General features: G+C 38.5%; 1 protein-coding gene across 5 annotated transcripts in view; it reads right to left on the bottom strand.

Annotated features, from left to right (window-relative positions):
* Positions 1 to 285: 285 nt before the first annotated feature.
* The window catches only part of URI1 (URI1 prefoldin like chaperone), a 61777-nt gene continuing 46218 nt past the window's right edge, over positions 286 to 15844 (bottom strand). For 4 of the 5 annotated variants that reach the window (XM_073307796.2, XM_073307797.2, XM_073307799.1 and 1 more), the window contains 5 exons: positions 10589 to 10769; positions 7834 to 8095; positions 6297 to 6439; positions 3841 to 4099; positions 286 to 1095 (listed from right to left, as the gene is read on the bottom strand). In XM_073307796.2, coding sequence (XP_073163897.1) covers positions 910 to 1095; positions 3841 to 4099; positions 6297 to 6439; positions 7834 to 8095; positions 10589 to 10769 — 1031 coding nt within the window. In that variant the 3' untranslated portion in view covers positions 286 to 909. The remainder of the gene's footprint in view (positions 1096 to 3840; positions 4100 to 6296; positions 6440 to 7833; positions 8096 to 10588; positions 10770 to 15844) is intronic. The other variant, XM_073307798.2, reaches the window with a different exon arrangement.

Here is a 15844-nt window from a genome sequence, read left to right as displayed (position 1 = left end):
GCAGCAATCAAGACATTTAGCAGCCACCCTCTCTGGGTATTTCCATGACAATTAAAATATTATCTGAATATATAAAAACTGGGGATTCTGTAACCATAGTCTGGGTCTATGCTCCTCTCCCTATGTGCATGTAATTGCCACTGAAATTAATGGGTGTTTGCTACACAAAGGGGAAGAGAACAGACTGTGTGTCTATGCAATAGTGAGGAGTTTCAAAGAAGAAACTCTTTCCACATTTTCAGTTCTTAATAAATCAACAAAAAAAACAAAAACAAAAGTCACAGCTTTGTTTTTACTTGAAAAGTTTAATTTTACAAAATACCATTTTCCATGAAAGAAACTTCCCTTCAGTGTACATGAACACAGCATTCTGTTTTAGAGATCTGTACAGTAAGATATCAGAGAGGTTCAACAGAAGGAAAAAAACCTGAATTTTAGCAGGTACCTACAACAATGTGGATACAAGAGTGTCTTAAAATGCTAAAGCAAGTAATGAAATATAATTGTTGAATCAATTTGAAATTTGAAAAGTTTCTTTAAAACTGTCCAGATGGTAAGTAGGACATCACAGCTGGTACAAAACTGCCTGTATATTTAGGTTTAAACATAAAACCAATGGCATATGAAGAGAAATCTTTGAAAAATAATTCCAAGTGCTGTTATCATAAGGCAAACATATACAAAGGTGCTGACCACATACAGGGAAATTGACAAAATAAACTGAATATTGAAGTGTTCAAACATTTTTTTTTTAAATATCACCAATAGAGGTCTATTAAGATAAACAATGCCAAATTAACATAAGATACCTTTTTACTAACTAGGCGTAATGCACATAGTTTTACATAATCTCAACAAATGTGAAACTAAGCGTTAATATTCAAACTTTCAATGTGTAGGCAGCAGGGCCTAGTTTGTCTGTTGCATTCTGGCAGCTTTGAATTTTGAAATCCTCTTTGTAGTTTCTTCTGATGCCTCAGACAGAACTTCCTCTGATTTTCGCTCCGGAATGGTAGGCAGGACAGGGTGAGCAATGCTTGGGTGTAGTATTAAGGGAGACAAAGGCTCTTTTTCTATAACAGTTCCAGAAAAAGCCTACAAGAGAAAAGAAAACTCAGAATGAGCTAATAAAATGCAGATGTGAAGCTCTGCCCATAAGGTCATTACCCTATATTAGCCTTATTAGGATAGTTATTTTTTTTTTAATCAAAAGTAAAGAAATATCTTTAAATCAATGGTAGTTCCTTGAATAAGTAACCAAATTGTAATTAACCTCAAAATATAGCTTGTTCAAAGAAATCTGAATGAAAGATAGTGTTTTAAAAGTACTACTTAATCACATTCCTAACTGCATAAATGATCTGAAAAAATTGCTTCCCACTGATACATGTTCAAGAAAATAAAATAGATGATGCAACAGGCAATTTCATCTTGGATAACAAATGGGAAAAATTTGCAGATTTTAGGTCTGTCAGCATTTCCCCTCATACGTCATATTTTCATGGCTTAATATCTTGGCCTTTTCTAATTACATCAAGATGGCACCTAGAATACAAGTTTACCTATATTTTGTTGGTTTTCATTTTTTCTTTCTTACCAAAAATGATCAAAAATTGGTCAAGGCAGTTTAAACTTAAGAGAGCAACAAATGATTTCAAATTCTTTTCTTCCTTTATAAATTCCAACTAAAACCATATGTGCTTAGTATTTTAAAATTACAATTTCCAATATAGCTTTTTTGCTACATAAAGAAAAAACAAACAGCCAGGATAGTTACAATTTGAAAAGCAGCTAGTAAAAAACTCTTTTTCATAAATGCTTTTAGTATCAGCCATGGGCTTACAGTATGCATAACACTCTGCTTATGCAATATAAAATACAACATTTTCAAAAAGTCACAATATTATGTGCCAAAAATTAAAAATGGTTCAGGGCATTTCAGAAAAAAGGTACACTAATTTACACCCAAGATTTTATCATTATATTGGGCGGGAGGGAATAGATACCAGATTTATTAAATCTGCTCTTTTAAGAGAGTTACTCAGTTGCCAAGGAAAACTCAGCAAAACAAAATAGTCACTCTTCTTGCAGGACCTGCAAAAAAGTAAATGTTTTTTGTGCTGTACTCCAACAGCTAAACTAAGCCCAAAGCTGTGCCTGTTTTGCTGATTTGTTCAATAACACCAGTGTCATTTTTATAAAAAGGTAAATAAAATGCAGCCATTGATGTTCTGCTGCATTAGGAAAAAAGAAAAAAAATCAGCACATGGCAAATGTTGCCAGAAAAATAATATACCTCAAATAACCATAAAAACAACTGAAAGCAAAACAACAATTTTTTTTTTAAAAGTGAACGTCCCTTTCATTCTGACTGGAGCATTTTGCTCTGTGTGATATAATTACATAAAAAATACAGAGATACTATAGATACATGCCCTATTCAGAGAATGGATTGATATAGGAATGATTTGTTATGGTTTTACAGTGACCAAAACTGTACTAGATGGTCAGCATACAGAAGATACAGTCTCAGCCCCAAAAAGGTTTCAGAGTAACAGCCATGTTAGTCTGTATTCGCAAAAAGAAAAGGAGTACTTGTGGCACCTTAGAGACTAACCAATTTATTTGAGCATGAGCTTTCGTGAGCTACAGCTCACTTCATCGGATGCATCCGATGAAGTGAGCTGTAGCTCACGAAAGCTCATGCTCAAATAAATTGGTTAGTCTCTAAGGTGCCACAAGTACTCCTTTTCTTTTAGCCCCAAAAAGGTTACCATCTATAGGGCTAACCCTGCAAAAGAATCCATGTCAGCAGATCCTTACGTCCCGACTGAATATCTTTAAAGTCAATGGGACTCCATGCAGGCATAAGGGCTGCCACATGGATCCCTCAGCAGCATTAGGGTCTAAACAAATATAACGAGTGGATAGAAAGAAAAACAAAAGGGGCATGAGGGTTACAACAACAGGACCATGTGGCTGTTTACAGAGTAAAGCATGCAATAGGTCTTCTGTGAATCTACTTTTTCTTAAAAATAACTATGTTTCCAGAAGAAACCATTTCCCTTTGATGATGCCTTCTGTCCACAGAACTTCTGAAAATTCAATGTAACCTAACTTTTAAAAAATTGCTGTAATTTTCCATAACAAAAACAGAGGTAAAATATTAATCCCATGCATAGCATAGCAGCAGCCACATCTCATTTCTGAACATTTTCAATGGTTTTCGCAGCACATGCACCAGTGACGTACAATCTCTTTCATTTATGATAAGAAATTACCCAAGACTTTCCAAAGTCTTGGAAATATATTTGGTTCAGCTCTTCGATGGCATCTTGCCTGAAAGAGCAGGTTCTTCTTAAAGGCCGGAATGCCAAAAGTTGTGCTCTATGTCCGCTGGACAACCTCCTCTCTCCTCCTGTCATGGGACTCCGTAAACACTCTGAGGAGCCCAATGACACCATTTATTTTAAAATATAAAATAAGCCCTGGAGGTTCTCCATAATTGATGTGTTAACACATTAGGAGCCTACAGTATACACGAAACCGCCTTCCCTCCCTCAGATTAGCAATTAGTGCTCAGTGGAAGGGATACTGTCTATTGCTACACAAAAGTGGCAAATAGTCAGCTCAGCTGGTTATCCCACAATGAGAGGAAAAGGATAAGTGCAGGGAGAAGAACGGTTCTCCTGGCAATCTCTCCCCAAAGATGAGAGAGGTAGGGAGAGCTGGAAAATTAGTTAAAAAGAAATTAAACAAACTGATGGTAGAGGCAACTACACTATCCAACATTTTCCTTTTTATCCATGACAACAATCAATAATTAATCAAAAAATGTACCTCAAATGTCCCTGATAAGGTTGAAAGTTTTTTTGGAAGATGCTCCTGCCCCTCTTCCTCTTCCTCCTCCAAGATCCCTTCACTGTTGTCACTGTAAGTAGCTTCATCATAGCTAATACTCCTCAGAACTCCTCGTCTGTCATCAAACTCAGCAGCACTGCTCTCACTGGTATCACTACAAACACTATTCTCTCTGCTTCGAGACTTCAAAATTGATTTACGAGGGATATATTCTCCATTCACAACATCAACAAAGACTCTATAAAGGAAAATGTTAGCTTTAATAAACTAGTTCAGGATCAGATGACAAATTTACAGTTATCTCACTTTGTCTTTTGTACAAATTAATTACGATTTGCATTTCTGACTTTTCAACTGCTGTATTACAATACTGTACCTTTAAAAGATACAATAAAGCATTTTCTTTACTAATAAACATGGAGTAATTCTGCAAGCCAAACACTGTCATGCCTCTATTAAAGGATTAGCTGGTATACTCCCCTTTTTGAAGAATGTGTATAGCTCTTAGACACTTGACAGAACAGCTTGATTTGCAAAATGTAAAGAAACATTATAGTCACAAGATGATTTTGAGGGTTTAATTTCTAGAAACCAAACAGAATGTTGTGATAACAGAAGGTTTTCTAGTGTGAAATCATTTTCAGATGTAGAATATAAAAACAAGTGCTTGAAACATTTACTCGCATAGGACAAGGAAGTTTTCCCAGGCAAATGCCATAATTTTCTTCAGCATCTACACTTTCACTAAAAATAAAATAAGTTTTTAGTTCATAGGGTTCTGAAGAAACCTTCCAAACATGAACAGTGTGAACTGTCAGAGAGTCCTCTTCCTGAGTCTAGAGATACTGTTCCCATCCCTCTGTTGCTGCTCATAGCTTTCCCAAACTGTAATGATAATTGACTAGCATCAGTTAATTTCCACTGCTGCTCTTAGAAACCCTATGGGTAGCTATAAAACCAAAGAGAATCAGGACAATTTAGTACTGGTGCAGCTTGCCAGAGGAAGAGGTAGGTACTAGAACTATTCACTGGGGAGGAGAATTCAAAAACAGGTGAGGTACCTTAGGAGACACCTCAACAATACTACCTCACAGCAGCTGGGGGATCTGGGAAAAAGTAGTCAGCGATGGGGTTTAATAGTGCAGCACTGAAATCAATTAAAGCTTTGCCACTGACTTAAGTGGGAGCAGAAGCAGGATCACAGAGAAAAAAAGTACAACAGCTCCCTTTCAGCAGCTCGAAAGTGGGATTTTTTTGTTTGTTTCTCAAGGGTTTCACATTTTCTACTCACTTATTAGCCTAAGACTACAAAACATACCAATCCTTATCAGGGTTCAAAGACAGCACCATGAATCCCTAAACCTTCTCTTGTCCCAGCAGTTGTACAGCTGTGGGGGTGGGCTGGACTTTTCACCTAGATGTTGCCTCTGAACAGATTTTCAAAGGTATTTAGGCATATGAAGATGTAGAAAGGTGCCAAGAAGGTACCTAGAGGCTTTTGAAAATTCTAACTCTCACTGATTGCAATAGATCTAGGTGCTTTTGAAAACCCAACAGGTGCCTGTCTACATCTTTAGACACCTAAATACCTTTAAAAATCTGGCCCCGTCTCGATCTTACTTTTGTCCTTTGTGCAGTCCTTTAGCTATCAGAATTCTGGTCAATTTTTCTTGCCCTTTGAAGGAGGGGGAGGAGTGAATGGATAGGGAGTGAACAGAGAAAGTCTGTTCTGTGAGCAGATGGGGAAGAGAAAGACTGGAATTAAAAGTCGGAAAAGGAGAAAAAGAGAGATTTTGTAGGGAGAGAAGAAATGAGAAAGAGAATATACCAGAGAGGAGGTAAAGCACATGCTGAAAGGAACATGCTCAGCTGGAGGGAGAGTAAGAAAACAGGAAGGAGACAATAACAACTCAGACAGATATGTCAAGGGAAAGAAACAATGGAGTGAAGCTAGAAAGAGAAAGAAGGCATAATGTGATGGACATGATCAGTTATATTTAAAAAATATTTAACAGGAAGTTGATTGACAATATGTTTAATTAAACAATTTGCAATGAGCCATTTCATTCCTTTAAGTTGCAGAAGATATGGCACGAAGCAGTGGGATAAATTTTAAAAGCACCGCTAAAAGGAATTATGATCGGCTCTTAGTTTGAGAAAATGTAACTCTCAGCAAAGCAGCATGCAATAGCTATGAAGTTTGGCAGTTTAAACGTGTGACAACCATGCAGGAGACACAAAAGTGTTCATTTCTTAAGATGTACACCCAGTCCCAAATGCTTCTTTTGGGAGACACTGGGCAGCTCCATTTTGGGGTAAAATTTCAAAGTTGCTGCAGGATGCTTCAAAAAGGATACACTTGAACATAAAAGAAGGCTTTACTTTTCAAGCGTGCTATGGGAAAAGCAGGGCAGCCATCACTATACATTACATACCGGTAAATGTCTGCTGGTGTTTTGATGTTAGGCAGTTCTGGAGCCAAGTGTCCATTGCCATTGCTATTCTTCCTTTTACGTTTGGCCTCTTCTTTCTTTTCACTAAATTTCAAAGTAGTATTTTTTCCTGTGTTTATTCTTACCTGAAAATGAAAACACAAATTGGTCTAAAGTATAAAAATGAAGCAATCACGAGGTCATGGATCAAGTCAGTTCATGAATTCTTCATATCCAAGCAGCTGGGGGGCTACAGCTAAACAACAAAATGTACTGACAGTGACATTCTCAGTACTCACTGTCTCAATATTATGAGCAAAATTCATGTGCATTAGCACTTAGTGTCAAGAAATAGCTTCTTGCACCAGGATTGGGTAAGCATAAACAACCTGATTATACATCAAACCATACATCCTAAATTATTAACTCCATTAACCATTAAGAGCTTAGTTTCCCCTGAATGCAATGTTTCTCTTGAATATAAAAGGCATTTTTAAAACACTTGGACCAGGGAGGCTACCTTTTAGAAATATATGACAGTGTGTAAACTTTAATATTACTTTTTTGTATCATTTTTGAGAATTCATGTCTGAATTGGAAGATTTCAAAACACAGAGCAGCAAAAGAAACCTTCTGAAATAAAGAGCCAAATTAAACTTTGTCTATAGTCAAGGTCCCAAATACAAGACATGCCATGGCACGCTCCTTGTCAAGGTTTCACATGAATGTTTGACACAACATGTTGAATTCTGCGACGGCTTTTACATTTTACAATACTGCATGTCTAAAATAAATATAAAATGCATTTTCAGAAAAAAAAATTGATTCTAGGGCTGTAAGTAGCTCAAACAGTTAGAATTCTCCTGTAGTAACATTTTAGATGTGCTATTAGGAGTACAATCTATGGTTAGAGTCCAATGACAGATAAACTGGTAGCTACTATTGTTTCTGTCACATGAGAAAATCCTAGATATTAAAGATGTAAAAGACCTATTAGGACATCTAGTGCACTCCCACCCCCAACCCCACCAAAGCAGTATATCTGTTAGTGTTTTGTCCATTACTTTTTAATCTCCCAAGGGATGGGATCTTCCACCATTTCCCTTGAGACATTGTTCCCAATTTTAATGTAGACAGATTTCTGACTTATTTCTTCATGAGTCCTCATTTCACACTGGCTTTAGCGTTTAACGTCAGCTCTGGCAGGCTGGATGACTCCCTCAACAATATATCACTGCTGCCTCTTCCTTTGACTATAGGAGTTGCTCTAGATAATACATCACTCACTCTCCCCAGAGGATAAGGATGCAGCTTTCGTTGTGGTCCCTGCCTCTTTGAACCTAGTAAACAAGGAACTGACTTCAGCTCTGAACTCTGACACCATCTTACCCATGTGAGGTAGGTCCTTTTTTTGACTCATTAAAGCAATCGTATACTTTGTTGTCTGGCGCTATGGGGTACGCTATTTTAAATAAAGCATGTAGTATACAGACTATCTACATTATATGGAAATAAATACATTAAAAGTAATAGTACAAACCCTTTTAGGTTCAACAGTATGAGAGAAAAATATAGTTGGTACAAAATGATCAACTGCTAAATCATCTTCATCATCACTGTGATAATGACTTGGGCCATTAACTTGACCACTGAACAATTCTGAATTTGTTACTGCTTTCTGTACATTGTCCTGAGTAGTAGAGTCTTCCACTCTGTGTACCACATTCAGATCTGTCTTATCTTCTTTCTCCTCTTCAGAGGAGGTTGTATCTTCTCCATTTGCCTCAGTTGTATCAGGTGTCCTATAAAATGCAAAAAAATACTGAAGGAAAGAAAACTAATCAATGCATATCATAACCTAACAAGATAACTTACAGAACAACACACAAAGCCACTGAATAATTTCCTTTACTTATGAGATGAGATTTTCTGGCAGAGGTTAGGGAAGAACAATATCACGCATGATATAATTCTTTTTTAAGGGCCAGACTGTGGAGCCCTTACTCATAATGGAACCACTTCAAAAACGAAATGCTTACCGATACAAACAAGAGAGCCACAATCTGGTCTTAAGTCATAATTTTTGCTTTAGGACCAAAACTGATCTAAGGATGGTCATTCAAAATTAAAAGAGTTGTTTACTGAGGAGTTGTCCACAACAGGTCAGAAATGCGAAAGGTCCAGCTATAATACTAGCTTACCCATCTTGTACACTTTGGGCCGGAATCTCTCTTGCAACCAAGCTCTAATCAGTGCAAGAGACAGATTAGGGTGTCAGGGAGCTGGTTACAGCTCCGTGATCAAGGGCCTTTCTGCAGTAGCCCCAAGGCCAGTGAAAGCAGCTATAGGGCTGCTCTAACTCACCCTGGCACAGGGTCTCAAATGGCCCCTATGCCATTGGAGGATGGGAGTAGTGCAACTCTACTCTGCAATCCTCCAACCTCCTTTCCAAGTTGTGCCCTCTATGACGGGCATGGGAGGGAGGCAGTAGTCACAGGAGCTGCCTCTGCCATTGGGTAGTTTCCCTATGCCAGGAGAATGAGAGGATTCCTTCCTAGACATTTACAGGCAGATTCCAGCTCCTCTGTACCACTCAGGGGCTGGATTCCAGTAGAAAATCTGGCCCTTTATGTTCCAACCTTCTTCACTCTACCCTCATAATTAGAGTCCAATTCTTTTAGTTCTATCTATCTATCTGGGTGTTTATAGGCTCCATAACTGTATAATCCAAACACCTCACAAACGTTAATTAGTTTACTCTCACAATACACTTGAGGTAAGGAAGTTTTATTGTCCCCATTTCAATGATAGGGAACGGAGGTATACAGAAATTAAATACATCCCGATCACACAGAAAGTCTGTGTCAGTCAGGCTCTGTACAAAGAAAAGGAGTACTTGTGGCACCTTAGAGACTAACAAATTTATTTGAGCATAAGCTTTTGTGAGCTACAGTTCACTTCATCAGATGCATTCAGTGGAAAATACAGTGGGGAGATTTATATACACAGAGAACATGAAACAATGGGTGTTACCATACACACTGTAACGAGAGTGATCAGGTAAGGTGAGTTATTACCAGCAGGAGAGTGGGGGCGGGAGGCGGGGAACCTTTTGTAGTGATAATCAAGGTGGGCCATTTCCAGCAGTTGACAAGCATGTCTGAGGAAGGGGGGAGGGGAATAAACATGGGGAAATAGTTTTACTTTGTGTAATGACACATCCATTCCCAGTCTTTATTCAAGCCTAAGTTAATTGTATCCAGTTTGCAAATTAATTCCAATTCAGCCGTCTCTCGTTGGAGTCTGTTTTTGAAGTTTTTTTGTTGAAGAATTGCAACTTTTAGGTCTGTAATCGAGTGACCAAAGAGACTGAAGTGTTCTCCGACTGCTTTTTGAATGTTATAATTCTTGACGTCTGATCCTGAGAGAGCAACTTCACTTTTTAACTCCTGAAAGAGCAACTTACAATTCCTGAAAAAGCAATTTCCCTTTTTTTAACTCCTGGAAGAGCAACTTACAACTTAACCCTCTCTGGGCCAGAGGGAGAGACGCTAAGCCTCCCTCTGTATCACTCAGCCTACTACCACCACCAAGGGTTCATACACTAAATATAAAAATCCTTCCCAGAATCAGAGAGAGAAACACTAAGTTCTCCTCTTAAGGTCAGTTTTGCTACAGCTGAGAATGTATGTACCTAGGCTTTTTTGGTTTGAAGCGGAGTGGTCCACCTTGATTATCACTACAAAAGGTTCTCCCCCCGCCACTCTCCTGCTGGTAATAATTCACCTTACCTGATCACTCTCGTTACAGTGTGTATGGTAACACCCATTGTTTCATGTTCTCTGTGTATATAAATCTCTCCACCGTATTTTCCACTGAATGCATCCGATGAAGTGAGCTGTAGCTCCCAAAAGCTTATGCTCAAATACATTTGTTAGTCTCTAAGGTGCCACAAGTACTCCTTTATTTTGCGGATACAGACTAACATGGCTGCTACTCTGAGGCTCTGTACAGAGATCTTCCTTTATTATGAGCAGCTTATTTTAAGTTTCACATTGTATTTATTTTTGTGAATTTTAAGGTATTAAAAAGTATCCAGAGTTCTGAATGGATGTTTTTAGGATTTTCTCAGTTTATAATGGAAACAAAATCAACAACCATTCACTTTTAAACATGCAGTAATGCTCCTCAACCATCACTGATTTAAGTAAATCAACTGCAAAAAGCACCTATTTGTTCATACTAGTAAGGATTTTAATTACATCTTTCAGCCCAAACTTGCAACAGTAATATACCTGTCAAATTCACCCAGCATCTCTTCTCGTCTCTCAAGCTCTTCCAATCGGGCCCACAGTTCCTCCTCAGATTGGGAACAGCCCTTGGACTTTGTATCCATCCCATTTTCTTGAAAATGTACCTCAAAAACATCTGACACTTTTGGCTTTGAATGAGGCTTGTGAGCAGTTCTGCGTTTTCCTGTGCAAAATAAATAAATGGTATTTAGCCAAAACATTTTCCATTTCAAATTACTGCTGAATTGTTTAGGTAATACTGTCAGTGAACCAGAACATTGTCACAGGATAATGCTACGGCAAAACAGAAACACTGATACTTCTATTACAGTGGTTTGGTACCTCTCATTTGATTTAATCATTTCCTCTAGTGGTGCACTAGTGTGACAGTTGCTCACTGTGCCATTAATTGGGGAAACAAACCTTCTTTGTGCTTTGGCTCACTTGGGACCAACTATCTATACAAGTAGATGTTTTTTAAATTTATGAAGTACAGCAATGTTACCTGAAAATTAGAGATGATTTACAGGACAAAGTGGGAAATGTAGCAGGAGCCCATGGTATCTGCACATCCCTCTTCGCGAAAAACCTCTCACCTATGTCTGAGGACTTCAATAGCTCAGACACAGATGAGAGGTTTTTCGCAGGAGTGGTGGGTGAAATTCTGCGGCCTGCGTTGTGCAGGAGGTCAGACTAGATGATCATAATGGTTCCTTCTGACATAAATATCTATGAATCATGAATTCACTTCACCCAACAACAAAAAGCCATTTTTAGCTTTAAGATCTTAGTTTTCTTATAACAAAAATAAAACATTTAAAGCTTCAGAAGTGGCTAGAGAAATTTGCTCCTCAGTGAACAGCAGCCACAATCAGTCACTGTGGTCATTTAAATGTTTCATAATCTGTTCAAATGGTAAACACATTTGTTTCCAGACTCATAGACCTTAAGACCAGAAGGGACCATCATGATCATCTAGTCTGACCTCCTGCACATGGCAGGCCACAGAACCTCACCCAACCACTCCTGCAATAGGTCCATAGCCCCTGGCTGAGTTACTGAAGTCCTCAAAACTTGATTCAAAGATTTCAAGTTACAGAGAATCCACCATTTGCTCTAGTTAACACCAGCAAGGGACCCATGCGGCAGAGAAAGGTGAAAAAATCCCAGGGTCTCTGCCAATCTGCCCTGGAAGAAAAGTCCTTCCTGACCTCATATATGGTGATCAGTTATACCCTGAGCATGTGGGTGAGACCCACCAGCCAGACATCTAGGCAAGAATTCTCTGTAGTAACTCAGAGCTTTCCCATCTAGCATCCTATTTCTAGCCATTAGAGAGATTTGCTCAATACCAGACATGGATGGGCCATATGCCTTTGTCAGCAATTTCATCATACCATCCCCTCCATAAACTTAGGATTTTTTAAACAAGTGAGGGATTTTTGCTCCCACTACACCTCTTGGAAGACTATTCCAGAACTTCATTCTTTTGATGGTCAGAAACCTTCATCTAATTTCAAGCCTAAACTTGTTGATGGCCAGTTTATATCCCTTTGTTCTTGTGTCAACATTGGCGCTTAACTTAAATAACTCCTCTCCCTCCCTGGTATTCATCCCTCTCATGTATTTATAGAGAGCAATCATCTCTCCCCTCAGCCTTTGTTTTGTTAGGCTAAACAAGCCAAACTCCTTAAGTCTCCCCTCGTAGGACAGGTTCTCCATTCCTCTGATCCTCTTAGCAGCCCTTCTCTGCACCCACTCCAGTGTGAATTCATCTTTCTTAAAGATGGGAGACCTGAACTGCACACAGTATTCCAGATGAGGTCTGACCAGTGACATGTACATTGGTAATAAAAATTCCGTATTGCAACTGAAAATACCTTGCCTAATGCATCCTAGGATTGTCGTAGCCTTTTTCAGGGTTGCATCACATTAGTGGCCCATAGTCATCCTGTGATTGACCAATATACCTAGGTCTGTCTCCTCCTCTGCTGCTTCCAACTGTTAAATCCCCAGCTTATAGCAACCACTCTTGTTGTTAGTCCCACTTTGCACTATTAAATTTCACCCTATTTCTATTATTCCAGTTTTTAAGATTGTCCAAACCTTCTTATATGATGTTCTAGTCCTCCTCCATATTGGCAGTACCTCCCAATTTTAGGTCATCCACAATTTTTTTCAGTGCACTCCCACTTTCTGTGCCTAGGTCATTATTGAAAAAGTTAAATAAAATTGGTCCTAAGACTGATCCTTGAGGAACTCCAATAGTAACCTCCCTCCAACCTGACAGTTCACCTTTCTGTATGACCCACTTTAGTCTCCGCTTTGATCAGTTCCTTACCCACCTTTCAATTCTTGTATTAATCCCCATCTCCTCCAATTTAACTAAATTTCCCATGTGGAACTGTATCAACTGTTTTACTGAAATCCAGACAGAATATATCTACTGCACTTTTGTCTAGAAAATCAGTTATCTTCTCAAAGAAAGAGATCAGGTAGGGTTGCCATGATCTACCTTTTCTAAAACGATGTTGTATTTCATACTAATTACTGTTTAGCTCCATGTCTTTACACTCTCCTTCAAAATTTGTTCCAAGACCTTGCATACAACTGAGGTCAAACTAACAGGCCTGTAGTTTCCCAGATCACTTTTTTCCTTTCTTAAATATAGGTACTATATTTGAAATTCTCCAGTCATAGGGTACAGGCTTTGAGTTTATGGATTCATTAAAAATCCTTGCTACTGGGATCACAATTTCATGTGCCAGTTCCTTTAATATTCTTGGAGGAAGATTACCTGGGCACCCTGTTTTGGTCCCTGTGACAGAGTGCAGGGAGAGAGTAGGTGAACCTGCTCTTTGGTCACTTAGATGCTAATTAGTGCCCCAGAAGCTGATTGGGGGTAATTAGCTAATCAGGCTGATGGGCTAAGAACTCAATTGGCCCAATCAGCCCAGGGATGATAAAAGAGGCACAGGAAGGAAGTGCAGAGGGGAGACAGGGAGGAACAGGGCTAGTGGAATCTAGTCATATAGAGGCCTCAGATAGGGAGACCTCTGTTCCCCTCAAGTCCTGCTGAGAGGGCCTAAAGCTCAGCAAATATTGTAAATACGTGGAAGCGCAGGAGACTGTGGTGATATTGGTGAAGGGAAACTGAAATAAAGTTTCACTGAGAACACACCCATGCAGAGTCCATGCGGTTTCTGGAGGGAAGAGGATGGGGTGGAGTTAGGCCCCTGTTACAGTCCCATTAAGCTCTCAGAGTTTGGCTTCCACCCTGAATGTGGTAATTTCTACTTCCATAGCCGCATTCCCATCAGCCACCTTGCCAGTGCCCCTATGCTCTTCATTATCTTTATTAAAAACTGAGACAAGTATTCATTTAGGTGCTGGATATCTAGATTATCTTTATTTCCACTCCATCCTCTGTGTTTAGTGGTCTCTCTTCTTTTTTCCTTGTTTTCTTTTTATTTATACGGCCAACGAATTTTTTTTACTTTTGGTTTTAATTTCCTTTGCAAGGTCCAGCTCTGTTTGGCTTTTGGCAATTCTCACTTTATTCTTACACTTCCACACCTCAAAGAGGTAGCTTTTCATGCTGATCCACCCCTTCTTCCTTTCCTCGTGGGCTTTCTGCTTTCTCTTAATAACCTGTTTGAGATGCTTGTTCATCCAGTATTGGCTGCAACTGTTCCTTATGAGTTTTTTCCCCTTGCTCAGGATGCAGGCTCCAGATACTTTAAGTCAAAGTTGCAGAAACTAATTCCAAACCTCCTTCACATTCTGATCCTTGAGTTCCTCGGTCCAGTCAACTTCCCTAACTAATTCCCTTAATTTTGTTTTAAGTTTACCAGCGAAAATCAAGGACTCTAGTTGCAGTGAACATATCTTACTATTTGTTTGGATAGTGCCTTGCACATTATGAGCAGTATCATAGCAAAAACGATCCCAGTGCCTCAGTTCCCTATCAGTGGATATGAGGATTGCATTTCCTTTCTTCTACCCTTTGTCTGGTCTTACGTATTGAGATTGTAAACTTTCCAGGACAAGGTCAGTCTCTTACTAGGTGTTTGTAAGAACCTAGCACAGTGGAGCTGTGGCCTCTAGATGATACTGCAATGGAAATATAATCAAGAGTAAAAAAAAAAAATAATTAAAAAAAAAAAAGATAAACTCCTTTTTTAATGGAAAATCCAAAAGCTTTAAAGCATTTGAGAGCAGTCACAGAAACTTGCTGAGAGCCTCCCTCTTCATGAGTTTATTCTTGAAGCCACTTTTAAAGCATTAAGAACTTTTTTGGTTAAAAGGTATCGCTGCTCAAATGTGGTAGTTCGTATTTTAGCAACTAGATATCAAAGTCTCAGAAGCAACTATATACAACAAATTCAAAATAGTGCCTGAAAGTAGCATGTTAGGATGTTAGCCAAAGCTCTTTTAAGTGGACAACACTATACAGCATACCATTAACAAAAGGCTGAATTCAATTTTTACCGAGACTTAAATATAAAACTGTGGTAAGCTATCAAGCAATCTGAATGGCTTACACAGATTTCATTTGATATAATAGAAGATGACAAAATTAACAAATAAATATTGCTTTTTGTAAATAAAATTTGAAAGGACTGTTTTCCAATATATTTCAATTTCATTTTTAGGTTTTCCTCTTGATATTTGATTTGCTTATGTTACCCTTCAGTACCAACAACTTGGCTACTCAAAGATAATTCAAGATATCTTGAAAACTGGAGTTTCTCAAGCGTGCCAGTATTTTGCACTTCTTACTTCGGCAATAATGCCCTGAGTAAGGAAAGCACAACAGGGCACAATAAACTCATACAGCGACCAAAAGTAGTACAGAGAAGACTGGAGAGATAATGACATAATAGAGAGACATTTTAGATACTGTTCTTTGCTTCCTCAAAGATGTAACCATTTCTCTGTCACCAAGAATGATGCCCAGACGATCAAAGCCAGGCTTGCCCTAGCGCAGTTGTTAATTAATATCATTTGGATACTTATCTCTCAATCTCAGAGAATAAAGCATCAATGCAAGAACAGTGATAAAACAAGCAAACAATCTATCCTTACATATTTTCACAAAGAATAAGTTATCTTCAAGAAAACACAGCTAATGAAGGTATAGGATACAAGAGAGATTCAAATGTATATAGACCATAGATGAAATCTGAATCAGTAGCTATCATGAGACATCAAACTGGAATGAGTATTTATAATATAATGTTGCCGTAGTAAAAGTTT

The sequence above is a fragment of the Lepidochelys kempii genome, chromosome 12 (genome assembly GCF_965140285.1).
Source record: "Lepidochelys kempii isolate rLepKem1 chromosome 12, rLepKem1.hap1, whole genome shotgun sequence".
In the NCBI taxonomy this organism is placed as follows: Eukaryota; Metazoa; Chordata; order Testudines; family Cheloniidae; genus Lepidochelys; species Lepidochelys kempii.
This window is presented reverse-complemented; position numbering and strand designations above follow the sequence as displayed.